The 26927-nt window shown below is 56.4% G+C and overlaps 8 protein-coding genes and 1 non-coding gene across 9 annotated transcripts; 5 read left to right on the plus strand and 4 right to left on the minus strand.

The window, feature by feature from the left end:
• Positions 1-7148: 7148 nt before the first annotated feature.
• B0T26DRAFT_803516 (Pro-kumamolisin, activation domain-containing protein) lies at positions 7149-10479 on the plus strand (the record flags this gene model as incomplete). Its single annotated transcript, XM_060447092.1, has 9 exons — positions 7149-7450; positions 7574-7730; positions 7848-7954; positions 8031-8290; positions 8380-8500; positions 8591-8808; positions 8874-9727; positions 9780-9886; positions 10070-10479. The coding sequence occupies 9 exons, from the start codon at positions 7149-7151 to the stop codon at positions 10212-10214; spliced, it is 2271 nt and encodes a 756-aa protein (XP_060293752.1). The 3' UTR covers positions 10215-10479.
• A 9-nt stretch (positions 10480-10488) lies between these two features.
• Positions 10489-11488, plus strand: B0T26DRAFT_337668 (uncharacterized protein). The gene has a single exon (XM_060434461.1). The coding sequence runs from the start codon at positions 10559-10561 to the stop codon at positions 11195-11197; it is 639 nt and encodes a 212-aa protein (XP_060293753.1). The 5' UTR covers positions 10489-10558; the 3' UTR covers positions 11198-11488.
• A 291-nt stretch (positions 11489-11779) lies between these two features.
• B0T26DRAFT_651492 (uncharacterized protein) lies at positions 11780-12184 on the minus strand (the record flags this gene model as incomplete). The annotated part of the gene is made up of 1 exon (XM_060438283.1): positions 11780-12184. The coding sequence occupies one exon, from the start codon at positions 12182-12184 to the stop codon at positions 11780-11782; it is 405 nt and encodes a 134-aa protein (XP_060293754.1).
• A 4273-nt stretch (positions 12185-16457) lies between these two features.
• B0T26DRAFT_676892 (uncharacterized protein) lies at positions 16458-17146 on the minus strand (the record flags this gene model as incomplete). The annotated part of the gene is made up of 2 exons (XM_060440028.1): positions 16458-16843; positions 16978-17146. 2 exons carry the CDS (start codon positions 17144-17146, stop codon positions 16458-16460), a joined length of 555 nt encoding a protein of 184 aa, XP_060293755.1.
• A 2428-nt stretch (positions 17147-19574) lies between these two features.
• On the plus strand, positions 19575-21915 carry B0T26DRAFT_608177 (aspartic peptidase domain-containing protein; the record flags this gene model as incomplete). The annotated part of the gene is made up of 8 exons (XM_060435853.1): positions 19575-19678; positions 19880-20006; positions 20055-20136; positions 20268-20501; positions 20862-21053; positions 21111-21213; positions 21285-21733; positions 21797-21915. Coding segments are annotated over 8 exons (1410 nt in total), but the record flags the coding sequence as incomplete, so codon positions are not given.
• A 679-nt stretch (positions 21916-22594) lies between these two features.
• On the plus strand, positions 22595-22667 carry B0T26DRAFT_t156. The gene has a single exon. It is a non-coding gene; the product is annotated as a tRNA-Lys (tRNA).
• Positions 22668-22734: 67 nt separating this feature from the next.
• B0T26DRAFT_649346 (uncharacterized protein) lies at positions 22735-23526 on the minus strand (the record flags this gene model as incomplete). The annotated part of the gene is made up of 2 exons (XM_060438081.1): positions 22735-23338; positions 23447-23526. The coding sequence occupies 2 exons, from the start codon at positions 23524-23526 to the stop codon at positions 22735-22737; spliced, it is 684 nt and encodes a 227-aa protein (XP_060293757.1).
• A 793-nt stretch (positions 23527-24319) lies between these two features.
• Positions 24320-25776, plus strand: B0T26DRAFT_676895 (uncharacterized protein; the record flags this gene model as incomplete). The annotated part of the gene is made up of 5 exons (XM_060440029.1): positions 24320-24449; positions 24532-24539; positions 24607-24614; positions 24704-25277; positions 25420-25776. 5 exons carry the CDS (start codon positions 24320-24322, stop codon positions 25774-25776), a joined length of 1077 nt encoding a protein of 358 aa, XP_060293758.1.
• A 269-nt stretch (positions 25777-26045) lies between these two features.
• On the minus strand, positions 26046-26474 carry B0T26DRAFT_651575 (uncharacterized protein; the record flags this gene model as incomplete). The annotated part of the gene is made up of 1 exon (XM_060438290.1): positions 26046-26474. A coding segment is annotated over one exon (429 nt), but the record flags the coding sequence as incomplete, so codon positions are not given.
• Positions 26475-26927: the final 453 nt, after the last annotated feature.

Raw genomic sequence — 26927 nt, forward strand, 5'->3', positions numbered from 1 at the left:
TCCGGCCATATCAACGAAGAAGGCATAGTCAAGTATAGCAAGTGAGCACAATTGGAAGACCGAGACAATGGCTGGCTGGTCCAGCCTGGTGATTTGATGGTGGAGAAAAGGGTGGATTGTTAGAAATAACCCATTAGGCTAGACCTAATGGCTTAGAAGTAGGCTCTCTTTACCTAGTCTAGTAGACTTTATAAAGATGGGCCTTTTCGCTTGATTATTCGTGTTATCTCGGTGAACTCGGAACCGCCTGACAGTGAGGAAGACGAAAAGTTTTTAAGCGACAGACCTACTCGTCTGAGCTCAAAGCGCCTCAGCTAGAAACCCCGACATTCGAGCCAAAGTAGGCAAGAGAATGGAAGCCGCTCGCTTTAACGGGTTTACTTCCAAAGCCGTCAACTGGTACTTTAATATAAGGGAGAAAGAATACGACTAGATTAGGCCTAAGCTTACCTTTAACGTCGATAAGGCCGGCATTATGGCGGGCTTTGGTGAGTAAATAATGCCTAGTTGTAGTATCTATTGTCACGGTCGCCACAGGGCTCTTGTGACAGGATTGATTCTATTGGCTGCATTGTGCTTAGGGTGTGGCCTGTGCGCACTGAGCACCACTACCTATTTCTCCGCGCCCTGCGCGGACCCGGCGATAGATTCCTTTCTCTTCCTTAGCTTTAAATCTACATTCGTTGCTGCCTTCAACTATTGACATCCCTACTGCGTAAGGCGGGCCGTCACATCTATTACTTATACTATATAGGGCTTGATTTCTTAGTCCTAGGGAAATCAGAGACGAAGAAAGCCTACCTAAAAAGCGACCAACGTCGAGGCTGGTCCTGTCACGAGAGAGAGATATTGACCGGCCAAAGCATAGTAGAACCTGACCTATATTATGGAATCTTAAGGTAAGGAAAAAAAGGAAGCTATCTGAGGGATCGCGGGGTCCTAGGAGTGGAAGATATGGTGCCGCCTTATGTAAGATAGGGCTTTGCGTATCGACCACACTCTAAAAAGGATACGACCAACCAGGACCACGTAGTACGTCATTGCCAACACGGCACCCGCCGTAACAGGTCCACCATCATCGAATGCATCAGTGCCGGGGGCCTCGCACTCGACCCGGGTATCATTTTTAAAAGAAAAGACTTTAAAACATCGTGGTTTGAAGAGGAAATACAGAAAATCTATAACTGGCGCTTCGATATTAAGTTAGGTGGGGGAGTAAGCGAACGCCACTGATCCAGAACATTCTAGATAAGCGAGGAACACAACCAACCCTCTTATATAAAAAGCCCATAACTCAACCAATTCTTTTCCAATTCTCTTCATCTTCAATTCGTTTTATTCTTCTCTTGACAATGGTTTCATATACAGAAGAAGACCTCCGCAAGGCTTGCAAGGAAGCCGTCAGAACACATCGATTACGCAAAGTCGCGCGAAAATGGAACGTTCCACCCTCCACCCTTTATGGCCGTCTACATGGCTCCCTACCTCGAAATGTTGCTCATCAAGATGAGCAAAGGCTTACACAGACCCAAGAGGATCGTTTAGTCGAATGGATTCTTCTTCAACAAGATTTAGGATTGCCCCCTACACATGCACAGATCAGGGAGCTTGCACGCCGTATTCTAGCTGAAAGGGGGGACTCCTTACCACTTGGAAAGGGGTGGTGCCGTGCCTTTCTTAACCGCAATCGAATTTTGAAGACTCAGAGGGCCAAGAGAGTCGATTCGGTCCGCGTCAACTGCGCTACAGAGTCAACAATTCGACCTTGGTTCAACCATTTCCAAACACCAGCTATCAAGGCGATTAAGCCAGAGAATCGCTGGAACAAGGACGAATCTGGTATTATGGAAGGCAGAGGAACCAACGGCCTTGTCATTGGAAGCCGTGCCTTTAAGGCGCTTCAAAAAAAACAGCCTGGAACCCGCACTTGGGCCACTTTTGTCGAATGCATCTCAGCAGCTGGCCGTTGCCTTCCTCCTTTGGTCATTTTTAAGGGGAAAAGCGTTCAACAACAATGGTTTCCTTTGGATATGAAGCCATTTCAGGATTAGTTCTTTACAGCAACTGAGAAAGGATGGACTGCCGATGAGACAAGCCTCAAATGGTTAAAAAATGTGTTCATTCCTCTCACCAAGCCAGCAAACTCCTCTGAGAAACGACTCCTTATTATTGATGGCCATGGCAGCCACACAACTGCCGATTATATGTGGGAGGCATTCACAAACAATATTCACATTATTTATCTGCCTCCCCATACTTCCCATGTCCTCCAACCCCTAGATTTGGCCATATTTGTCCCCCTAAAACGACTTTATCGCAGACGGCTTGAGGACCTTCTTGCTAACGCCTTTGACGACTCTTCTGTAGCCGGAAAACGTGCGTTTCTGGAATGCTACCAGATTTCACGCACAGAGGCAATTACTAAGAGTAATGCTAAGTCAGGATGGAAGGCATCAGGCCTTTGGCCCTTGAATGTCAACAAACCGCTAAGAAGCCCACTCCTCCTCAAGAATTCTAATACTTCACGCCCCTTAAGAACTACTATAGTTACCCCAGAGGTTCGCACACTCCGTATGCCAATCCTGGAGGATTATGGAGACGATCGGGTGCAGTGGAGGACTCCTAGAAAGGCACGTGATTACGTTGAGCAGGCAAAGAAGTTCGCACGCATCATCAAAGCAATGCCAGCGGATAAGCTCTTCCTCAGAAAGATTGGTAAGGCTTTGGATGAACAGGCCTTTGAACTGGCTATTAGGAAGCGAAAGATTGAAGGTCTAGAACACACTCTCGAATCAATAAGAGCCAGAAAGAAGAAGAAGGTTGAAGAAGATCCAAATACCACCTTTGCGAATATTCAGACTATTCGTGAGGCCCAGAGAGCTGTAGGGCGTGCAGCAGAGGTTTTAGAAGATGCGGAAGAAGCGGATGATTCAGAGGATATCAAAGATTGTATTGAAGTTTTGTAAATAAAAAGATCACCCTTTCGTTTGTTGGAGGGTTAGTTGGGACTCCTGCTTATACAGAATGTTCTAAATCAGTAGTGTTCGCTTACCCCCCCACCTAACTTACAGAAAAGGGTTACTACAGAAAAGGGCTGGACTGATAACCAAATAGAGATTAGCTAGCTTGAGGATATTTTCATTCCACAACCGATAGGCTTCTAAACTACGAAAATGAGGCTTGGGTGCTGATTCTTGATGGCCACGGTACCTAAATAACTGTAAGAGATAAGTCCCGTACGCTCTTTCATCCAGGAATCTCACAATATATATATATATAGGACGACTTCTTGACGATATGCAGCCTGAATAATATATATCTTTACTTCCTGACGGCCCACACCTCTCACGGCTTACAGCCACTTGATAACGGGACTTTCCACTCTATCAAAGCTCTCTATAGACGTGAGCTAGCCAAGTTGGCTAGTCTAACCGACGCAGCACCTGTTGACAAGATAACTTCATTCGCTGCTACAAGGTAGCCATGGAGGAAGCATTGATAGGAAGAACCATCAAATCATCATTCCGGACGACCGGAAATTAGCCTATTAATAGGCAAAAAGCCCTGAGCCACCCAGAGACTCAGAAAGACAGGGCAAAGACCCCTGAAACCCCTGTCCTCTCTGGAGTCCCTAGTACACCGAATACAGGGCGTCAGATAACGGATTTTAGCAAAGGAAGCAGTCCCTAGACTGGATGGAAGTTCCAGAAAGCCGCGGCAGCCGTTGAGAAGCTTCAGACCGAATTGATACTCAAGCAACACCGCATTGAAGCCCCGGAGTGATGCCTGATTGAGCGAGGGAGCGCCAAGACAAGGTCATATGACCGGCACGTGTAATTTAAGTACATAGGTACATAGGGAAGCGGGGCTTACCCTGACGCGGTTAGACCGCGTCTGCCCCACCAAAGGACCACATTAAGGTCCTCGGCAGGGCAGTGCTCCCGAGCTTCCTCCCTCGATCATCAATTTACCTACCTTTTCACGAATAGCCTACCGCATTCCGTGATCTAGGTGACGATCACCCTTCACGGAGGCTCAACTGGAGCGTATTAGGCCCCAAAAACGAAGGAAAATTCCCAATCCTAACAAGCGGTTCATGGACCTAGGGACTATACTACTGGGTGGCAAGGTTTCCACAGAGACTCAAGCAGAGCCTCAAATTGAAGAGGTGGATGATGAAGAAGAGGCTGAAGAAGAGGCTGAAGAAGAGGCTGAAGAAGAAAAGTTGCCTGCAATACTGACAAGATCTGGCCAAGCACTTCGTATGTCAGCACAATATATGAATTGAACAGTCAATTAGCTACATTTTGATATATTTGGCTTGTAAATAGCTTCATAATTGAGTGCGCTGTCGTTGTTCAAAGATGTAGTGTTTTGGTGTAAAACGGTGATCCACTGCTAGGGTGATCCGTTGGGGGGTGGGGCATGGTAGGTCGTTTATAGTCGGTCCCAACCCCCTGGACTACTGATTACCAGGTAGCCGTGCTTAGCGTATCAAGCGTGTATATAAAGTAATTACCTGCCACAACTCATTATGCACGATATCAGCGGCCTTAGGCCGGCCACGAGCCCCATGGCCCTCTCCGGAATTGGTTTCGTCGAGACAACCGTCAACTACAGCAACCCAAGCCCGAAAAGCCCTTTGGTCGGCTTCTTTTGACTTTCCCGCTCCGCGACTCCGGTTGGGGGCAGACATTTAAATGCATGTGTCTTCCTGTAGCACGGCGCGACGAAACCAAACCAAGCCCAAAATTTCAAATCCTTCGGAGTCCGACGCGCAAGAATGCGTTCAGAGTCCGAGCGTCAACTTTGGCTCCAATTTGGCCGATCAGCGATCAGCACCAAGCGCCGCTCATCATTTCGGTCCGAAAAAGATTTGAATAAGACGATGTTGGAATCTTTGAATTGAGAATCCTTCACCACTCTGCGGAAAAGGGGTTATCGGAAAAGGGGTTATCGGAAAAGGGGATGGTGGCATTTGGGTGGCTGCGCTGCTTTGACGGAACAGACAGATCAAGGGGCGGCCGCGGCCAACAGGGCAGAATGCGCATGTTTGGCGCCTGCCTGCTGTTTCTAACTTCTAACGAGACTCAGAAATGGTAAAGACTAACGAGACTCAGAACTAGTAAAGAGTGCGTTAGGGAAGAGGGCTATTCTAGGCGGCCAACTACTCTTTCTGATAGCGCCCCGAAAGCAGATCAAAGGGGTTGTCAGGAGGGTGTTATATGGGCGCCTACTTTTTCTAACGAGGCTCTGAGGAGGATTGGCAGGGCATACTGGGTGCCTGCTCCGGCGGGGTCCACCTCTTATATTAGACTCTTCCCCAATAGTAAGGGGAGCCGTCTTTGGGATGGCCCGATTGCGTTGCTCGGTGACTGGGTGGCACGGAGCAGTGCTGACCCCTGGCGATCAAGCAAAAGCAGTGCTGAGTGAGTCTACGGGTCCTAGGCTGCCTGGAGCTCTGCAACATCTACGTGTAGATGGATACGGCCAAAATATCCCTCAACCTCGCCGCTAACTGGATCTTCCCCGTGGCCATCTTGTTTGGCCTCCCATTCGAGTCCCTGAGAAAGAAGAAACTTGTCGGTACGCTGAAAGCCGTGTCCAACTGACTCGGCTCACCCCAGACGGCCATGACATCCATCATATTTGCCTTCCACCGGTTATGGCAGTGCCGGAAGCGTGTCGAATACTTAGATGCCTACCACACCGTCAAATGCATTACCCAATTCGAGTTGCCGCCGGGAATGGACGAAGGGCCCGACCGTGGTCCGCTCGACGCCAAGTTCCTCAAGACTCTCGTGTACGGACTATTCCAGCCGGCCCACCAGACAAAGGCGAGCCGGCCACGGAACCAGGCATCGAGTATACGAGACAGCTCCTGGCATTGCTCGTAAAGAAGCCCCGCTTATTGCGCCGCCGCGGCGTCGTACCTACGGCCCTATCCCTCGCCATTTACTTCTTTGCCTTTGGCATCTCGATCTACCTCGCCTTTGGCATCTCGATCTACCTCGCCTTTGGTTTTGGTACAAGCCCAAGTCTATGTGGAAGACGGACGAGAAGGATGGGGCCACCGAATTGATCCCGGCCCGGGGCCAGAACCAGAAAGTGCGGGCAGACACGGCATGGCTCCAGTGATGGGAAAGCGGTCGGACAATAAAGCTGCATCCTTTCTTCCCATCCCCGACCTAGTTTTGGCCTTCTTTGTCCTTCTGTTTCGTGTCAACCCAGGTGGCTGGCTTGCCTCTGTCGCTATTCCTCTGTTAGCTATTCGTCTCAATCTGTTCTTATTCTCGCTTTTTTTGCTCCTTGACCAACTACGCGGCGGTGTCATTCTATGTTATTTGACTGATTACGAATCTCGCCTCAAGGCTGACGTTGCGTCTGCCATAAATAGATACCGCGAACAGAGGCAAGTGATCAGTTTGGTGGGGCTTGTTCGGACGTGGAATCTAGGTCAACAGAGATGCCCTTGCACGTCGTTCCGCCTCCGTGGCTATATAAAGGGGGGGCCCATAAATCCCCAATCAATGCTACACTTTATCCGGCCGCACCAGCCCGCGCGGCGCCTTGCTGATTCGGGAACACTTGTAGACGAGTCCGGGGGTCACATCCAACGCCATTTGCGGCAGAACCCTCCGCTCACTCAAAATTTTTAGTCTTTCGGGACCCCTGTCCCCTGCCCGCGAGACGTGTTTTCCTGGGAAGCTAAGCTGCTGGCCCATTGATGGTTGCCAAGCTGCTGGCCCATTGACGACGGGCATGGTAGTCGCACCGTCGCTTTGCAGGCTCCGTAGCAGATTAGATGATGGCGTTCGCCAAGAATAAATAGAGGGCTTAAGATGCGCTGCTGTAATATATGTATCTGCAGATTTCTACCTCGGCGATCCCTTCACCTCGTGTCCGCCACGCTGCTTCCCTCCCTCTCTCCCCACCCCCCCGGGCTCCGGCGACAAAGGACTCGGCCTGGTTGTACACATACTCATAAACACACACACACACACACACACACACACACACACACACACACACACACACACACACACATATATATATATATATATAGACTCACAGACACCCGGTCCAGCTACCTCCTGCATGCATCTGTCGCCCGCTACCACCAGCCCTCGCCGCCTCCTCCGCTGACGATGCAGCTCTGGGGCAGGACGACGCTCGCCGCCGTCGCGGGCGCAGCGTGTGCCCTGCAGCCGGTGTGTGCCCTGCAGCCGGTGCGCCTAGTTCTGCTGCCATCGGACACGGACACGGCTGCGCACGCGCGAGGCGTCCCGTCGTCATCATCCAACACGCACCACCTGCACGAGCGACACGAGCCGGCCCACGTCGACGGGTGGGCGCGCCGCGAGCGCGTCGATGCTGGAACCACGCTGCCCATGCGCGTCGGCCTGCGCCAGTCGAACCTGGATGCTGGGCGCGAGCTGCTGATGAATATGTGCGTCTGCGTGGCGGGGCGTGGCGTGGCATGGTGGCCTTTGTTTCACTTCCTTTCGACACTTGGAATGTTTGGTTGCTGTTGGTTGTTGACGGGGATGTGCAACTAATCAAGGGACTGCAGATCAGATCCAGAGTCGCCTCGCTACGGGAAGCACTTGTCCGCGAAAGACGTCACTGCCATGTTTGCGCCGTCGGCTGAATCTGTTGACGCGGTCAAGAGCTGGCTGGTCGAGTCTGGTATCCCGGCGCATCGACTGTCGCAGTCGACGAATAAGCAGGTGTGTTTTCTATTCCTCGGCGACATGAATCCCTTGGAAGCTGGTTTGTGCTGTTTAAAGACGATCTGTCTGAAACCATCTAGGGAAGCACCTGGCTGACATGTTGGACACAAATAGTGGATACAATTCGACGCCCTCGTCGGCGAAGCCGAGAGGCTGCTGCTAGCCAAGTACCACGTGTTTGAGCATCTGGAGTCGGGCGTCACCAATATTGCCTGTTCCGAGTGAGTCTGCCCAACCCAGAACTCACCCACCCACCCACCGACCGCAAGACACTAACTAAGCCCGGATTCTACGCAGATACCACATCCCCACCGCGGTGGCCGAGCACGTCGACTACATCACGCCAGGCACCAAGCTCGTGTCCGCCGGGTACGGGGCGCAGGCTACCGAGCGCATGCGGCGGCGGCGGATTCGGCGGCGGCACCCAGTCCGCAGAAGGAAACCGAAGAAGCCGCGGGCCGACTCGGACATTGCGCACGTCGAGTGCGTCGACGAGGAGCGCGAGTTCAAGATCCTCGGGTCGTGCGGCTACGACGTCACGCCGACCTGCGTCAGAAGTGAGTCCAGTTACTTGGCCAGGGGTGATCCGAGCAAAGAATGCATCTAGCAGTAAGCCACTGACACGACAGACTTGGCCGTCGGGCAGACCAGTACCAGATCCCCAACGGCACGACCGCGACTCCGGGGAACGAGCTGGGCGTGTTCCAGGGCCTGAACCAGCACTACAACCAGTGGGATCTCGACATGTACTGGAAGCACACGGCCTCGTAAGTTGTGTGCTCTGGTCTTTCCTCTGAGCTCTGCTCGACTGGCGGAATTATTAGTCGTCTCGCGGCTTGCTGACAAGGGGGGTTCAGATGGATACCACAGGGTACGCACCCGGAGCTGCGCGCCATCAACGGCGCCTACGGACCCATAGAAGACGTTGCGCTGGCCGGAGATGAAGCAGACCTGGACTTCCAGGTGGCGATCCCGCTCATCTGGCCTCAGACGGCGGTGCTGTACCAGGCCGACGACGAGTGGTACCAGCAGGAGCAGCTCAAGAGCGACACCAGGTACGCGGGCTTCTTCAACAGTAAGCGGCGCGCTCCCTCCTGGTTCTGTCTCCCTGCCGTGCTGCAGCTAATACTCCCCGCAAAGCCTTCTTCGACGCCATCGACGGCAGCTACTGCGCGCTGGACGCGTTCGGGCAGGCGGGCAACTGCGAAGACGACGCGTGCCGCGACCCCGAGTACCCGAACCCCAACGACACGGAGGACGGGTACCAGGGAGAGCTGATGTGCGGCGAGTACGAGCCGACCAACGTCATCAGCATCAGCTACAGCGGCGTCGAGAGCGCGCTGCCGTACGGCTACATGCAGCGGCAGTGCCTCGAGATCATGAAGCTGGCGCTGCAGGGCGTGACCGTGGTCGAGTCGTCGGGCGACAACGGCGTCGGCGGCCGCCGCTACGACCCGCGCGCCGGCTGCCTCGGCCCCAACCGCGACGTCTTCTCGCCGCGCCTCATGAGCAACTGCCCCTACATCCTGAGCGTTGGCGCCACCGAGCTCGTCAGCGACAACCGCACGGCGAGGCCCGGCAACAACGGTAGCAGCAACAATAACGCGCCCGAGGCCAAGTTCGTCGAGCGGGCGACGACCTACTTTGCGTCGGGGGGCGGCTTCTCCAACGTGTTCGAGACGCCGCCGTGGCAGGCGCGGCACGTCGAGCGGTACCTGGCGCGCGCCAACATGTCGCACCTGGGGTACGAGGGCGGGGGGCGCAACTACAGCAACGTCGGCGCGCAGCCGGGGCGGCTGTTCAACCGCGCCGGGCGCGGCTACCCCGACGTGGCGGCCATCGGCGACAACTACCGCGTCGTCACGCGGGGGTCGGCCGACCGCATGGGCGGCACGTCCGTCGCCGTGCCCATCTGGGCCTCGATCCTGACCCTCGTCAACGAGGCGCGGCTGGCCGCCGGCAAGAGCACCGTGGGATTCGTGCACCAGGTCCTCGTGAGTTTTCCGCCTTGTGAGTTAAGAGAGCGGTGCTGACTGAGACCCGCAGTATAAACACCCCGAGGTCTTCAACGACATCACCAAGGGCTCGAATCCCGGGTGCGGCGGCGACGGGTTCCGCGTCGAAGAGGGCTGGGATCCCGTAACGGGACTTGGGTACGTTCAAGCACCGAGGCGTGAAGCAACCCTTAATCACTGACCGAGTGCGAACATAGGACACCGATATATCCCAAGCTACTGGACTTATTTACGAGCCTGCCATGACTAGGGGCTGGAAGCAAAGAACCCAGGCGCACACGGCACGCTACGGAACACAACTTCTTTTGGTGCACATATCAGGGGAGTTGCCGGCATTGCCAGCATCGATGCGAATTGGGACACCAAACGGTATAAGGCATTCAATCCCATCACCCGAGCCATGGCCCTGGCTACTAAAAATAAGCGTCAGCCAGGCCCCCGAAAGCAACCTTACTACCTTACCTAATTAAAGTACCTTGGGTATCTGGGTGAAGGGTGGCAGAGGACAGAGGAAGAAAGTAAAAGAGAGGGAAGGAAAGCAAAAGAAAGGAAATGAAATGAAATGAGAGAAAAGGCAAACTGGGAATGAAACGAAACGAGAGAAAAGGCAAACCAGAATATCCTCCCCTGAGCTAAGCAAAGATCAAATAAGCAAGAGAATTTGATAATAACCGCTCCAAAGAGCAAAGAAGACGAGAATGCGTGGACCGGAGGTAAATTTAGGCCCCGAGATATATCGTGGTAAGAGTGCCACAGCCTTAATAGCCAGACAGGTACTTTTCGAATTGACGGATAAATATCCCCGAGAACATGCTTGCCGTAAAGGAAGGTAAGCAGCCTGTCCTACGGCAGCATGCAATTCCACTGGATATTGTGAAAAGTGCGAGCCCAGTCGTAGGCAGCCTCGTTAAGCTGCATTGTTTATCCGTCGTCCCGCGGCCACTATTAGATGGCCATAAGCTAGTTGTGAAGGATTTGAAGGTAGGGGGGTTCGTTAAAGTCTATAAGCAAATATCCCGTCCATCCGTCATTTCCGCGGCGCAAGTTGCCTCGCGCGATTTTCCGTCGCCAATAAAAAGATTCTCTTTCAAATATTTGCCACCTCCTACACGTAAAATCCATCTCGGTTCCAGCAATTTGCAACTCCCAAAGAACAGAAAAGAATCCCCCAAAATCCGCCTTCATGCGCCAGTTTATCCATCTCCACGACTCCTTTTATTCCTTCCAGATCATCATTCTCTGAGACTCTTCGTACGAATACTCTTCGTACGAATACTCTTCGTACGAATACTCTTCGTACGAGTACTCTTCTCTCGGCCAACCTGCCGTCCCTTTCTGTGTCTGGAAACCATCATCTGCCAGTGGCAGGAACCTCTGTTGTTGCCCTCAAGGTGGCCTCAAATTTCCGGCTTGGGACGAAATAAGACAGCCGTGGCTGTTCTTTCTTGACTACTTTGATTGACTTTCTGGCATTTAAGCACAACCCGAATTCGTTGTTCAGACCGATGGGCGTGACGTCCTTTTCTTCCCTGGAAAACGCCTCCCATTGTCCGCTGCTCCTCGACGTCCTGAGCTGCAAGATGAAGTTGAGTGCTCGTTCCCCTTTCCGCCAGGCTGCGCTCTTGAGATGGCCAAATTAAAGTTGATTTCTAGGCGCGTTTGATAGTGGGCCTCGGGGCCTGACGGAGCTGCCCTTCACTCCCCTGTCATCCATTAGAATCTTAAAATTTATTCCTCCGAGTTATCCCCGTCGGTAGAGTAGCGATGGGGATTTCGGCCGTCCTCCCAAAAGACCATGCATCGGTGATGTGGTGCCGTGAACACCAACACCTCCGCGCACTCCCACTTTAGTAGCGTGCCCATGACGAGGAGTTATTGTTACTACTAAACACGGTCAGATAGGTTTTCCATTTTGACGACAGAACAAGAGGTTTCAGGCAAGGGCTAGTACCCTAGGGTCTTTCGGCTTCAGCTCCTTAAGCGGTTTTATGACAAACTCGGGCTTTGGCTTGCCCTTGGCCTCTTTCTCCTTTAACAACGCCGCAGGCACAGGGAGTATTGGAGGCGGCGACTTGCAGGCCTTGACAAGACGATGCCGCTAGACGCATTGATTAGCAACAGCATCTCAACGAGGGAAGGCCGGCGGCGTGGTTTGGGTACCTTGAGGGCATCCTTCCTAGAGAAGCACTTATCGCAACTTGGACACGGAAAGGGCTTCGCCGCCAGGTGAATTCGCTTGTGCCGCTTCAAGTCGTGGTTCCGGCTGAAGCACTGGGTGCAGAGGTCGCATTTGAAGGGGCGATCCTGCTGTGACGACTCGCGCACCACAGGATAGGTGCCGACGCTAAACTCGTGGTACTGGCCGCCAGGGCCGGTTGCCCCTGCCCCTGCTCCCGACCCTGGCGCCGGGCCCGGACCTGCACCGTGGCCCGGCATCGGCGGTACTGAGGGTAGTCCGTGGGCTAGGTGCGGTGGCACCATGGGCATGGCGTGGCGCGGCGTTGGAGGCGACGTAACCATGCCTGCGGGACGGGCAAGGGGCCCAGGGCGGGGTCCGGAGCGGGGAGAAGGCTGACCCTGACCCAGGCCCTGGTGGGCAGACTGCGGTGGTGCATACTGGGAGGCGGGGGGTATTAAACTGGCGATAGAGGGGAGCTTTTCGCCGAAGCGTTGGTTTGGCGGCGACGATTGGGTTGGCGAAGCCGGCAAGGGCTTGCGCTGAGTGCCTGTGCCCGGACCAGAGGCCGAGGTGGAGCCAGAACTAGAGCCAACGCCCGGTCTCGATCGAGAGCCGGAGGTAGATGAGGTAGAGCCGGAGCCCGAGGGCGTGGTGGTGGCCGTGGTGGTGGCCGTGGCGGTGGCCGTGGTAGTGGTGGTGACCGCACCAGCGCCCGCGCCCGCGCCCGCGCCGGTTCTGCCTCGGCGCGCTGTCGACTCGCCCCCGTCAGAAGGCCGAGTAGGACGCGGCGCTAACGGATATGGGGTGGAGGAGGACGGGTTCGCCGGCATGCTGCTGGTGGAATAGCCGGGACTGCTGGCTGTTGAGTAGGACGAGGAGCCGGCCGAGTGCACGATGCTTGCCGGGCTCGCCAGGCCGTCAGGGGCGGCGCCAGTGCCGGCGGCAGACCCAGAACCAGACCCGATGCGAAGGGCACTGTCGGTGTCGGTGCCAGAGAGCGCGCTTCGTGGGATTGCGGGTGGCAGGGGAAGCGAGAATGGGGGTAATGCAGCTCGGGCCTGGGGTCTCCGTGACGCAAACGACGACGACGAGGGCGGGTTGATGGCGCGCATTCTCAATGTCGCGCTGTGCGCTTGCGCTGGCACTCGCTCGCGCCTGTGCTCGCAGCGGCCGCGGCGTCGCACGATGGAAGCAAAAAACAATGGGCGAGTCGGTGGCCCGCCCTCGTGCTCAATTGAAGCGCGCACACGAGTACAAGCACAGCACAGGCACGGGCAGCACGGGCACAGGCACCGGCTCAGCACAGTGGGCAGATGAGGTAGATTAGATGTCGGAGGCAGGTCGGTCTGCACTTGCGGCGCTGCCGTCGTCACTTCCCCCTTCAGCTGAACTGCCCCCATCCCAAGAAGGTGTGGCTCAGTGGCTGTGCCCACAACAGGCATCGCGCAGTTTCCCGCAGTCTTGGCAACAGCCTCTCAGAGCTAATTCACTGACAGCTCTCGCAGTCAGCCGGCCCACGGTCTGCTTGGCTGCTGCTGTCAGGAGCGGCCTGTGAACTCTGGGCGGTTGTGCCTGCCACCGGTGGGCCTTTGCCTGCCACTGGTGGGCCTTTGCCGATGCCCTGCTGCGGGGGCGCTGTGGTCACTGTCGCAGTGCCGCCTGTTCGCTAGCACCTTCCCGTCCGTAGGGTTCAGCGTCCGCGGGGGTGCTTCGCTCCTTCCCTGCCCGAGTCGTTCCCGGTTCCCGGTATTTTCGCTGCAAACCTAAAAACTAACGTCAGGCCTATCCTCTGAACCAGGCACGCCCGGTTTTAGGTTACGTCGACGGAGAACGATCAGACAGTTTTTTCCCATTTGCCATGTCGCACAAAACAAACCGACCAAGGCAGTTGCGACTTCTAGTTACTCGGGGTTGACGTTAAAATCCCCTCGGGTTACAACGCGCCACCGTCAGACGGCACAATTCTCTGGCCCAAATGCGTCCAGGGACCCTGCTGAGAGGCTGCTTACTGTCAGTTACGGAACACTCCTTACATATCCCGCACAGCGAGATTCAGATTCTTAGCCAATTGCAATGGCCGACTGGGGGCCCGAGCCAAGACATTGGGCCTGTCGAACAAGCAAGCCACCGCCCCTCTTCTCCTGATGAGGTCGCCCTACGGCACTCTCGGGACTCGGGCCAGGCAAATCTGCTCGACGGCTTCAACAACACACCAATTCGCAGCTCGTTTTTTTGTTTTAGGGGAAAATCAAGAAGCTTCGCATCATGAAATTCGCTCCGGCCTCAAGGATCGACATCCTTCCGGTCGACAAGCGCGGAACTTGCGAGGCGCTCCCCTCCAATCGCAACGCTTCGCCGGCGGACACGGGAAGCCAGGGCGTCCGCGCTCCGCTTCAGGACGCGGGCTTGACGCCACCAGCAGCCACATGCCCCCAAAGGGACAAGCCGCGGCCCACAAAGTGAAGCGAGATCCCTGTTGATAGACGAGGCACTCGGACCGTGGGCTGATCCAGACCGGCCCTTTCCCCAGTGGCTTGCATTTGCAGCCTCTCGTGGAGCCAATCGCAGCCAGGTTGCGTCGCACAACTCAACAAAGTCCCCTTCGGGTGGTGGCTGACAGCCTAGCGCGCTGCGCATTGAGCACACACGTCGCGGTTGGCGGCCTTTCCCAGTTTTGCCAGGGCACCGAACACGAAGGGGGGGCCGCTTTTTTCCCAAGAGCAACAACCGCTTACTACTGGTAATAGTCATTTAGTGTGCCTGTCTGCAAGTCGTCTGCACTCGCGAACCAACGAGCCTGGTGGCGCCATACTTGCAAGCAGAGCTTCTCGCGTCTCAACCAATAGCGCAGCCACAGATACTCCAAAGACCCTTGGAACCGGTGAGACGACACAGGCTCGGGCCGAAGTGTCTTGGCGGTCTCATCAGCCTCTGCGAGCCCCATTTGAGTGATTGACTCGAGTGATCTTATGTCTGTGCACCGGGTATGTCGGTCGGTCGCAGACTAAAACACCAACGATGAAATGTGCGAATAGTAAACAGGTGGCGGAGCTGCACTGCACCGTTGTTTACCTACCACCTAATCAGTGGCGTAATCTCAATTAGTCTACATTGAGTTGAGTTGTTAATTAAACTTTCCATTACGGTATGAGTTGGTAGTAGTTTTACCAAAAGGACAGACACTAATCAAGGCAATGGCTCACATGATAAATTTACACGGTTTTACATTCCATTGAAGCGTCATATGTTGTGGCTGTGACTGCTGTTCGTACTAGGTAGACATGTGGCCCCAAACCTTTGAAGCCTAATTACACTCCAATCCCTATCTCAATGTTTGTTGGAGTGATACTTGGGAAGAAGAAAAGCCTATGGCTAATAACCGGACTTTAACACCTTACTACTTGCCTTGACTACTGAATCCAAAAGGCCTATATCTCCCCTAAAAACACACATTAAAGGCTTTCCTGGCCGGTTTACTTGCTGCAATCTTCATTCTGCTCGGATAAAACATTTAGGGGGGATTGTATGGTATTTGCCTACGCGAGAGTTCCAAGATTGGGATAAAATACTTTTGGATACTCCGTACACCTTTCAATAGCCCAAGTAGACAATAGGCTAGATTAATACAAAAGTTTCCAATTCTTATTCAAATTAATCGAAAATGGGCGTCTCAGTTTCTTGTCGTCGAACTTTTGCCTCGACTACAGTCATTGCAGTGTTCAAGTGCATTCCCTTTCTCTTTATGCTCTATTTTTTTCCTTCACTCTTTATCCTTTTTCGCTCAGTTTTTTCCCTTTTTCCCTTTTTTTCTTTTCTAAGAGGTGAAGAGGTGAGGGTCGGTCGGTGAGACGACGCCAAGCCTAACGACTCGATACTGCCTGCTGAAAAGAACGGTATGGAATGGGTTGTCCTCTCTAAAAGCTACAGGCCGAAGGCCACTAGCTATGAAGCGCGATTCTAGGTGTAGGGTATACCCTAACCCTGAGGATAATCCTGCGGTGGGGCTTTCACTGCTAGTGCCTAATTATTAGGCTTGATTCAGAGCTAAAGAGCTTCAAATTTTCGTCCTTCAAAACTCCGCAATTGTGTCGAAGACCTTTGTTCACACACAGACGCAGTATCTTTTGACACATAACTACACTGGGTGGAATCCGCAACTTGTGTCCTGTGTCTCTACGCAAACAACCAAAACGAGCCTGAAAACCCACCTTCAAACTGCTCTTGCAGAATCATGGACTACGGTGGCCCCCAACCGGATTTCACCCAGGGCTTTGGCTCATTTAACTTCCGCCCGAAAGTCGACTTGAATTCCATTGACCGCCGTGGACTTTGAACGGTTAAACCTGCCCGAGAGAAATGGCGCGTGGACAAGGCACCGGCTAGTGGGTAGGAAATGGCTCCATGGGTTAATTTCCTGAAAGCGGTCGCGTGGTCACCATCATAATCAGCTAACAGATTTAAACTATTCTTCTTAGATCTGGCTTTCCATTTTTCAGTCTCCCCCTCGAGATACGCCGAATCATATGCAAGCTATTCACAGACCGCCTCCTGGGAGACAGCGAGCACGACGGCGATGGTGTTCATGCCAGTTTTCACGCCGGGTGGCGCCGAGGCATTTGCTTCAACTTGTCGGCTCGCTCTTACAAGGATCCTGGGGACGGACGCCTTGACAGAAACGTGCATTGGGCCGCCGACCTGAGCTGGACGCATGCCGACGATATCCTTCCTGAATACATTGCGTGGCGAAGCGGCCTCACTGAGCCACATGGTGGGACCTGACGAGCTTGACAGCCTTGCTGAATCCGAACCCAAAGCGACGTGCTCGTCGTGCTCGTCGTGCTCGTCGTGCTCGTCGTGCTCAATTGACGACGACGACGACGACGATGGCGAGGGCGAGTCCCAGGATGAGGACCCATCTAGGAGCCCGAGGTCTTTATGAAGTTTGCGAGGTCCCGGCCAGCCACGCTCTCCTACATTCGTGCCATCGTCTTGAACAACGACGGGGCCATCACCGGCGGCCTAGCCGTCATGCTCGAGCACGCTTCCACACACATGAACCTGAAGTCCTTCGGCGTCAACCTGTACAGACCGGAGCTCCTAATGGAGTCGAGAGAGTTGGGTGCCGTCAAAGTAACGGCTTGGGCTCCTCTGTTCAGGTCGCTGCGCACAGCCGCATTTGCTCTCAAGATCTGTGTCGCAGACCCAGCGCCTCGCTCCATGAGCTATTTGAACAAAAACTGGGAGTGGGACGACAAAAGCGACATTACTGTTTCCATGAAGCAGCAGCGGATGCCAGACTGCCTCCGTGCAGAACCCGAGGAGAGCGGAGAAGCTACCTGTCTCCGATCGCGCGATAGACTATGATTCCTTATTTTGGTGGATGGATATATATTGAGCTGGAGAATTCTCTCCTTTCCTTCATTTTATTCTCTCCTCTCCTTCATTTTATTTTCTTACCAAGCCTGGACACCACATTCTCTTTGCTCACCATTCCGGAATCAAGAACATCTTCATGAACTCGTCTCCCATTGACTTTAGGCCTTGTGCTAGCCGTGCCAATGGCCGAAGGCCCACCACGTGAAATGAGTAAATCAACCAAGATGACGCCAAGGGCGGACCACAAGACGAACATCACGGCGTCGGGCGGCTCAATGGGTAGAGGCCTTGGCGTCGTATATGCCTGACGAGTGGCCGAGTTTGGGGCTGCCCATGTGCCGAGTGGTCTGTCGTCATAGCGGCCGGTATTATAGACCAAACCAACGCGACTCTGCCCCACGCCCTTGGTCTCTTCCCCGCAATACCCGTGGCTCCCTCAGGCGGGCGAGTTCTGGATCAGCGCAGACCAGGGGCCAGCCGTCAATGAGACGATCAGCCAGCCGCGGGCCCAATCGGGAGATGGCACACCGCCCACACGGAGACCACCCAAACTATTAGCCATTAATTGCATATGAGCTACCTACCGGACACACCTGCCGCCCTTCTGTCGCCATTCGCCCTGGGTCAGTCCTGTTCCTGCTGTGATTCTTTGGCTTTTGCTCCTGCATCGTCTCGAAGTGGCAGACATGGCCTTCAAGCAGAGAACAAAGCTTGGACGCCAAGAATTGTCGCCCGCTGAAGTCTGAAGGTCTGGTAGGCCGATTTCAAATCCGGCACCGGCTTGCACGGGGAGCTGCTGGCATGGCATGCATGGAACTGGCGGCTCGGAGAAGACGACTCCCAGTGCTGCTGCACCATGCTGCTACCACACGCACGCTTCGCTAAGCCCTGTCTCCGTCGCGGTGACGTGACCGGCACTTCCCGGACCAGCAACCGCAGTGCCGTCGACTCCCCGTCTTGCTTCTGTGCAGTGCAAGTGCCGCTTGGCACGTTTGGATTGATTGGTCGAAAAGCGTAAACTTGCACCCCAGACAAGGGCCAGAACTTTGGCAAGTCGACGCTGTGTTTTTGCTCCTCGTTCCCTCGTCGCCGCCGCTCGTGGGCGGTTGCGCAATTTGCATTTATCCGCCTCCACCACGTAGGCAATATCCTCGAGTTTATTGTTGCCCTTACCCCGGATCGGGTAAAAAAGCGGCCCTCGCTCGTAACGGGTGTAGTGAGCTGTCGAGCTACGGACAGATATTGCCGCGTCTGTGGGGCCAAACATGGCTAGAGATTGGGAAACCCGCGCAGGAGCAGCAGCAACGGAAGCAGCAGCAACAGAAGCAGCAGCAACAGAAGCAGCAGAGACGGCAGCTTTACCACCAGCGCGAAACACTTGCTGCTCCCAAGGCGCACTGCGGCGAGTGCAGATTCTGCCTTGTCTACCGTACATCCGCCTCTGCCAGCACGAGCCGAGCCCTGCACGACGCCATATCCTCTCACCCTCTGCTCGCCGGAGAGTTTTCAGCGCTGCTCCTGCGCGAGTGGAACCATCTGCAGATTTGCATGCGTGCCGAAGTTGGCAAAGCGGCGCACCCATTTCTCTCTCGCCCATCCGCATCCCGGGCTTCCTTGGCGTCGGCTTCGTCTTCCCATGTTTCTCCTGTCCACTCTCGATCCGTGTGGAGAACAGCTTTAGGCAGGGGGCTTGCTATAGCGCTGCTGTATGCGTCCCGGCGGGCAGATCTTGTCCATTACTTGACTCGCCGTCCCAGCTTTCTGGAAGCTGCTGATACCACCACTATCTTCCCACTCTTCCCGAGACACTGGGCTGGGAAAACTCCCCGGTGGTAGCTTTGCGAGGGACTGACCTTTCCCACGGCCACACAAGATAAACGAGGCCCTACTACTGCACACACGTCGCCGACTTGTTCCTGGAGCCCGGCCACCGCGAAGTCTCGTAATAATGATGGTGGCAATATAACGGGCCATGGTCGACAACATACAAACATCATCTCGCAGGAGAATCAGCGCGAGTCTCGACTCCTGAGCCGCCCGCCCGCCCGCCCGCTTCAGCGCGTTCCCTTCTCACCAGACTCTGACGGCCGCCGACGCGGCCGACGCGGCTCTACCATGTTGCTGTTGCCCAACATCGCCGTCTGCGTGCTGCTTTCGGCCGCAGCGTGCCATGGCGCCACCATCCCCGGGCCCGCTCACGGGGCTCACCAAGACGGCGCGGCGCCACGGCCGGCGGTAGGGTCAGACCTGGTCGGCGCGGCGCCGCCGCCGACCAAGAAGCCAGGCTACGTGCGGCTGCCCGTGTCGCGGCACTACTTCAACGGGTCGAGCGGGTGGAAATGGGGCTGGCACTGGTCGCCGCCGCCGGGCTTTCCGTCAGGACCGCTGGGGGGGCCAGGTGGAGGACCAGGCGGTGGCCAGAACGGACCCATCCCGGGCCCCTGGCCCACCGGATCCCCCTTCCAGCCCACCATCCCCGGCTGGCCGCCGATACCAGGGCAGACGGGCTTCCCGTCGCCGCCGTCCTTCTCGCCGTGGCCGTCCTTCTCCTTCCCCACGCCCTCGGGCGGCGGCAGCTTCCCCCTGCCGTCCTACTACCCCGGACGGCCCCCGCCGTCATCCCTGTCCACCGTGACCAGGCCGCCATCGTCGACGGTGGCGCAGGCGACGAGACTGACCCCGCCGTCGCCGACCGCGTTCACCGTGACCGTGACCGCAACCGCGACGGCAAAGCCCGCCGCCGCGGCGCAGATCCGCCGCAGAGACCAGACGGACCGCCGCTGGGGCTGGCAGCACCTCGAAGACCTGGGCGGAATTGCCTACATTCTGCAGCGTGCGGGAAACCTCTCATTTGTCTTATCCCCCCTTGAATTGCCCCTGAATACGCACTCTCTCCTCCCAATTCTCCAAACCGATGCAAACAAAGACTGAAGAAGACATGCGCTGATGCGGAGTCAGACACAGTGGACATTGGCACGCCGCCGCAGAAGATCAAGGTGTTCATCGACACGGGCTCGTACGAGCTGTGGGTCAACCCGCGGTGCAACACGTCGGCCGACGCCACGCTGTGCCAGAGCTACGGCAACTACTTCCCCAACAAGTCCAACTCGTCGTCGTTTGTCGGCGGCGACTTTGCCGTCACGTACGGCACGGGCGCCGTGAAAGGCAGCTACTGGTCGGATATTATGAGTATTGCGAGTGAGTTTTGCATTCTTTCGCCTTTCTTGCCTGTTGTGCTTTACCTTACTCCTTTCCTTACTCCTTTCGTCACTCCCTTTCTTACTCCCTCCCTTACTCCTTTCCTTACTCCTTTCGTCACTCCCTTTCTTACTCCCTCCCTTACTCCCTCCCTTACTCCCTTCCTTACCCCCTTCCTTACTCCCTTACCCCCTTCCTTACTCCCTTCCTTACTCCCTTCCTTCCTTCCTTCCCGTATATTGTGGTGGTTGTTTTAGCCTTTGGACCGAATCCGTTCATTCCCCTCTTTGGATGGCCGAGCAGAGAAATGGAGAAATTTCTCACACATTGACTCTCACACGTTGACTCGTTGCCCAACAGTGTTCCAGATCCCCGCCGTGCAGTTCGCCGTGGCCAACGACAGCAACTACACCTTCTCGGGCATCCTCGGGCTGGGCTACTCGTACCCGTACTCGATCAATTACCCGAGCGTGCTGGACCTGATGGTGTCGCAGAAGCTGATCTCGGCGCCCATCTTCAGCTTGGGGCTGGGCGGCGACCAGGACGGCTTTAGTCAGCCCCCCCTTTCTTTGTTGTCTGTCTCGTGCTTACTGACATGGGCTGCAACAGGCGAAATCATCTTTGGCGGCATCAACCGGTGGAAGTTTGCGGGCCCGCTGGAGCCCGTGGCGATATGGCCGCCCATCTCGCAGCAGGACCCGAACTGGATCCAGTGAGTCTTTGTCTTCCTGCCCCCTCCCAACCAGAAAGAGAAACCATCACACACAAACTGACACGCCCAAGATACTGGGTCAACGTGACGTCGGTGGGCATGACCAAGCCGGGGCAGGCGCCCGTCATCTACACGCCGCGGGACACGTTCACGATGCCGACGCTGATCGACACGGGGTCGACGCTGTCGTACATCCGCGAGGACCTGGTCGCGCAGATCGGGCAGCAGTTCCAGGCGACCATCGACGCGGCGGGCAACTACATCGTCGACTGCGCGTGGCGCAACAACACGGGGCCCGGCACCGTCGACTTCGGCTTCAACCGTGGCCGCATGGTCATCAGCGTGCGCTACAAGGACTTTATCTACCAGCAGTACCCCGGCCACTGCATGCTCGGCGTGCAGCCGGCCGACGTCGGGTCGACCAATTATGTGTTGGGCGACACGTTCATCCGGGGCGCGTACCGTGGGTTTCTCTCCTCTCTCTTTGTCTCTGTCGGATGCGTCTTTGCCTCTGTCGGATGTTTCTTTGTCTCTGTCGGATGTGTGGCTTGGTTTTTGCTGACTTTTATCCCCCGAATTGCAGTCGTCTTCGACCAGCAGTCAGACGTGGTCTGGATGAACCAGTACTACAACTGCGGCGACGGGGTGGTCAGCGTGGGGCAGACGACGCGCGACACCCAGTATGTGGTCGGCGCATGTTGACGAGGGGAAGACGGCGGAGGCGAGCAGACAGTTGCGACACACACTATACTCGAAATGCATTCCGGTGGGCGGTTGTTGTGGGCGATTGTTGTGCTGCGGAATACACAGGGAAATAGTTTTGCCCGACATGCTGTGTTATGGTTGGGGTGGGAAAAGGGGGAAGGGGAAGACTCTGGCCAGTCAGCCAGAGCCAATCATGACTGAGACATACAGGCTGCAAGGGGACAGACAGGAGGAAAAGAATAGTAAACCCGAGGCGAGCGGGAGGGAGTTGTTGTCAGGCTGTACGGACGCATCATTTTGTATCGGAAATTGGGATAAATAAACATTTGTTGTATATTAATTACATCGTTGCCTCGTTGGCTTGCATCTAGGTGTTTGACTTGCATTTGGGTGTTTGACTTGCATTTTGGTGTTTGGTTTGCATTTGGGTGTTTGGTTTGCCCTTGTGGACGGACCCTTGGTGACTGACACCTGGAGACGCAAGGACCACAATCGGTTTCGGTGCAAACCCACCCCAAAGTTCACGCCTATCTCATCCGTAAAAACCCAAAAAGACCGTAAAGCCAAATCTTGCCTCTGACCCAAAACTCTACAAAGCGCGGGCTAGTCGGCCACGGCAGCGGTACATGGGCCAAATTGCGCGCCTGGTTACTCAACATGCAAACCCACCACACTCGCCCGGCTGGCTCAATCGGTAGAGCGTGAGACTCTTAATCTCAAGGTTGTGGGTTGGACCCCCACGTCGGGCTCAATTCCCGGCGGCGAGATGTCCTCTTTTTTGCCCCCTCACCTCTTTTTGTTAGAGAAGCAATCGCATCACAGGTCGGGGCCGCGGATGTCGTCGCCGAGGGGCAGCTGGCGGGTCCAGATGTTCATGCCGATCTTGCCGCCGCCCGACACGGGCAGGCCGGCGTGCAGGGTGCGCTCGTCGCCGGAGCCGTCGGGCAACAGGTTCTCCCAGAAGATGGCGTTGCCCTCGACGGGGCGGAACGTGACGCCGTTCTCCCACGGCTCGTCGCAGTCGACCAGCCCGGCGTCGCACCAGCGCGCGTCGCCCGGCGCGTCGAGCCGCGGGAAGTTGGTGCCGCCGCCCGTCGTGTCGTTGGCCACGTGCACGTACGCGAAGAAGGAGCTGGCCCGGTTGCCGCCCGCTGCTGCTGCCGCGTGCGTGGCCGTGCCGTCGGTGAACCAGTCCGTGTGGAAGTGGTACCGCTCCGTCGGCCCGTACTTGACCAGCTGCACCGGCTCCAGGTGCGTCCGTGGCACCGAGTAGCCCTGGAACGCGAGCGCCCGCTCCTCGATGCACCGCACCACCCCGTCGCGCCCCACGTTCGTCGACTGCGACGTCCGTACCTGGTGCACCGCCTTGCCGCCGACGCCGCCGCGGTCCGCCACGCCCGACCGCGAGAACGAGTCCTTGCTGCAGTGGGGAGAATGTTAGTCGTGCGTGCATGCATGCATGCGCTGTTGGGTGGTGGGTAGTGGGTGGTGGGTAGTAGGTGGTGGGAGGTGGGAGGAGTTGACGTACGTGACGCGCTGCAGGTGGGCGCGCTCGTCGGCCGTGAGGAAGTTGCTGATGTAGATGACGAGCGGCGACTTGGACACCATGAGAACCTTGTACGGCGGATGTTCGCAGGCGTACTCGCTGCTGCTGCCACTGCTCACGAGAGGCGTCTGCTGCTGCTGCTGCTGCTGCGCGTCACTGGAGCCGGCCGCGACGCATTGAAGGGCAGCGAGCGCGCCCAATGCCGAGAGGAATGCCTGCGACAAAGCCATTGTCGTCGGGTTCGTTGGTTGTTTGTTCCAAGACTTGGTATCTGGCAGTCAAGTGTCAACAACAACAGGGCAGCCGTGACATGGCGAGGACGGCGAGGACGGCGCGAATGTCGAACCCGAGAGGGGGAGAGAGACGTCGAGGCCAGCGCGCTTGTCTTAACCCTCCACCCCTCGACATTGCCGGGTTGGGCTGCTGCCGCCGTCTGATGACATGACATGACGCCCTACGGCCGACTAAGCCCGGCGTCGTCTGACGCAGGCGGACGGCTCTGCGTATCTTGAAACAAAATCGACAGAGGCTGTTGGCGCTGCGACAGGGGCTTCCTGCTAGAAAAGCTTGTCTGCGCACGTTTTCAGGGGCTTTCACCTGTCGCAGAGCCGCTGGCACGGTCGTAAGGTCTGGGCGGCCCGGCTCATGCACCCCTGTTGGGCCCCTGTCGGGACAGCTACCCCTGTCAGCTCACGCCTCCCCCCGCGGCCCTGCCCTGCCCTGCCGTTGTCAAATACCTACGTGCTGCGGATCCCCTTGCCGTGTCGTCGAGAGGGACGACGCTCCGGTCGTCCTGAAGATGGCGAGCTGGCCTCTGTGCTTATTTCTGCCGACTCGCGCTGCTTGAACGTCGAGATGAGATTTTTTAGGCCTTTTTTTGCCGTCGGCCTTCTGTTGTCCGGCCCGACGCTGGCGTGGGACCATGTCGACGACACAGGCGCGCTGAAGGAGGCCCTGCGGTCCAACGAGCACACTCTAGTTGCATGTGAGTACAGTACCTTAGAGCTTTGGAGACACAAAGCAAACGGCCGTGGTCTTTCTTATTGCTGACGTTGATCTTTGAGCAGTTATTCTCGTATGTAATCAGGACCCCAGAACCCGGTCGCCGTTGACTGGCACTGACCTGAAGACGTCTGCCACAGCCCGACGAGTGAGCATCCGACCCCGGCCAAAACTAACCCCGCCGTCACCGCCGCCGTCACAGAGCCAAGTGAAGTCCTGACGGGGCCACCGCAACAGGGAAAACAGCCAAGCTCTCGAGCCAGAATGGACGCTGCTCCGGCAAAACGAAGGCGAGGATGACGTGGTCAGCGTCGACTGCTCCGCGACGCCCAAGGACTGCGAAGAGCTCGGCGTGGCGTCGTTCCCGGCGATCCGGCTCTACCGCCGCGGCGGGAAGCTCGACCGGTACCGCGGCCCGCGCAAGGCCGAAGCCATCGCCGGCTATCTGCGCCGCGCCCTCCGCCCCGCCGTGTCGCACATCAGAGGGCGGAATGCCACGTCCTTCACCGCCGCCGACGACCTGGTCTTTGTCGGCCATTTCGTCGCCGGCGACGCAACGCTCCGAGACCGCTTCGCCGCCGTCGCCCACAAGTACTGCGACCGCTTCTCCTTTGCCGAGTCGAGCGAGCCGCACCCGCTCCAGCAGCAGCACCCGCGCCAGTCCGTGGTGACATGCTACAACAACCCCGACGGCCTGCAGCGTTCGACGGCCGAGCTGGCCGGCGCCGCTGCGCTCGACAATTTTGTCCGGCTGTGTTCAACGCCGCTGATCCCCGAGCTGACGCGGCGCAACGAACTGTCGTTTTACCAGGTGCGTCAACCACACAACACGGGGGACCGCACAACACGGGGGACCACACAACACGAGGGACTAACAAACCAAATCCCTGCCTCCCCCTAGAACATATATATATATATATATAAATAAATAAAACACTGACCCCGCCTCACAGACCGGAAAGAGCATAGTGCACTACTTCACCCACGACACCGCAGAGCGCGGCGCGTACGTGGCCGAGATGCGGCCGCTAGCACAAAAGTACGACGAGTACCTGCACTTCACGACGACGGACGCGGGCGAGTACGCCGACGCGGCGGCGGCGATGGGGCTGCCTTACGGGGCCGGCGGGCTGGCCGTCCAGAACCCCAACAACGGTGACGTGTTCCCGTGGCCGCGCGACGGCCGCCGCGGGCCCGTCACGGCTGCGGCCGTCGAGGCGTTCCTAGTTGATATCATCCAGGGCGCGGTGAAGCCGTGGCGGCCTGGGAGTGGGACTGGACAGGGAAAGGGGGGGCATGACGAGCTGTGACGTATTGGGTGTATTGCGTGTGGCTATATGCTCTATATGTTCTTCTAGAATGACGTGAATGCTGAAAAGAGTACAAAGCATGTGTCACCACCAACCAAATTTAACCACCAGCTACCCGTATGGGTATATGTGTCACCACCGACCAAATTCAACCACCAGCTACCCGTATGTGCCCATACGGCTTGCAACGTGAAGCACCATCATTAACACATGGCCTTTGCCCTTCGTTGCCTCCCTCCCCACCAACCAACCCAATCTTGCATGATATCTCACTTCGCTCTCGCCGTCGAAACAGCCGGAAACGCCCTCACAAACCTACCCGTCGTATCCTCCGCCTGATCCAGCAGCCAGCGCGCGAGCTGGCCGCGCCTGATCGAATACGTCCACTCCGGGCCCGTCGGTCCCGCATGCACATGACCCTGTTCGCGATCGACAGCCCAGCTTGCATCAACACCAAGCAGGATCGGCACGCGGTAGACTGTCCACTCGATATTGCTCCCCTCCCGTTCCCCCTCGTCACGAAACACGCCCGCGATGCCGAGCATGGCGCGGTACGCGGCGCCGAACGTCAGCCACACGCCGGTGCGCATGGCCCAGCGCAGCGCCGAGTCGGCGTCGCCGCCTTTGGTGTCGACGTACGACGTGGTGCTCATGGTCAAAACACGGCGCACGCCGTGCTGTTTCATGGCTGGGTTGATAAATTATGTGAAATGGGATTCTGGCTGGTTCGTATCTCGGTTGCTCAGTGTCAATTATCTAGATTCATGCACAATCGGGATCCAATCTGAGGCAGGCAGTTCGAGTTACTTTTTGTTCAACGCGAGTATGTCGACGCTGATGCCCGCTGCTTGGTCATCCCGTCATTGGTGTCAAAAGGCCAAGTCTCTATCTAGTACCCTGTTTAACCAGTCCACCGTCTATTCGGGCGCTACCAAGTGTCCGGCTCGCTAGCCCAGGGGCTAATTGCAGCCGGATTGCCAATGTCTTTGGAAACCGGCACTTAAGCTAGCTTGGCTGTTGACAAATCAGTGAACGTCGAGCTACGGCCGAGTATGTTCTAGCCTCCAGCCTAGACGGTTCAGGGACGCGCTCCTTTCGTTGTTAGCCTTGGCCTTTACCTGAATTGAAACTGGACGGACTTTCTCCGGATT

This window comes from Lasiosphaeria miniovina, assembly GCF_030549165.1.
Source record: "Lasiosphaeria miniovina strain SMH2392-1A chromosome Unknown B0T26scaffold_5, whole genome shotgun sequence".
Classification (NCBI taxonomy): domain Eukaryota; kingdom Fungi; phylum Ascomycota; class Sordariomycetes; order Sordariales; family Lasiosphaeriaceae; genus Lasiosphaeria; species Lasiosphaeria miniovina.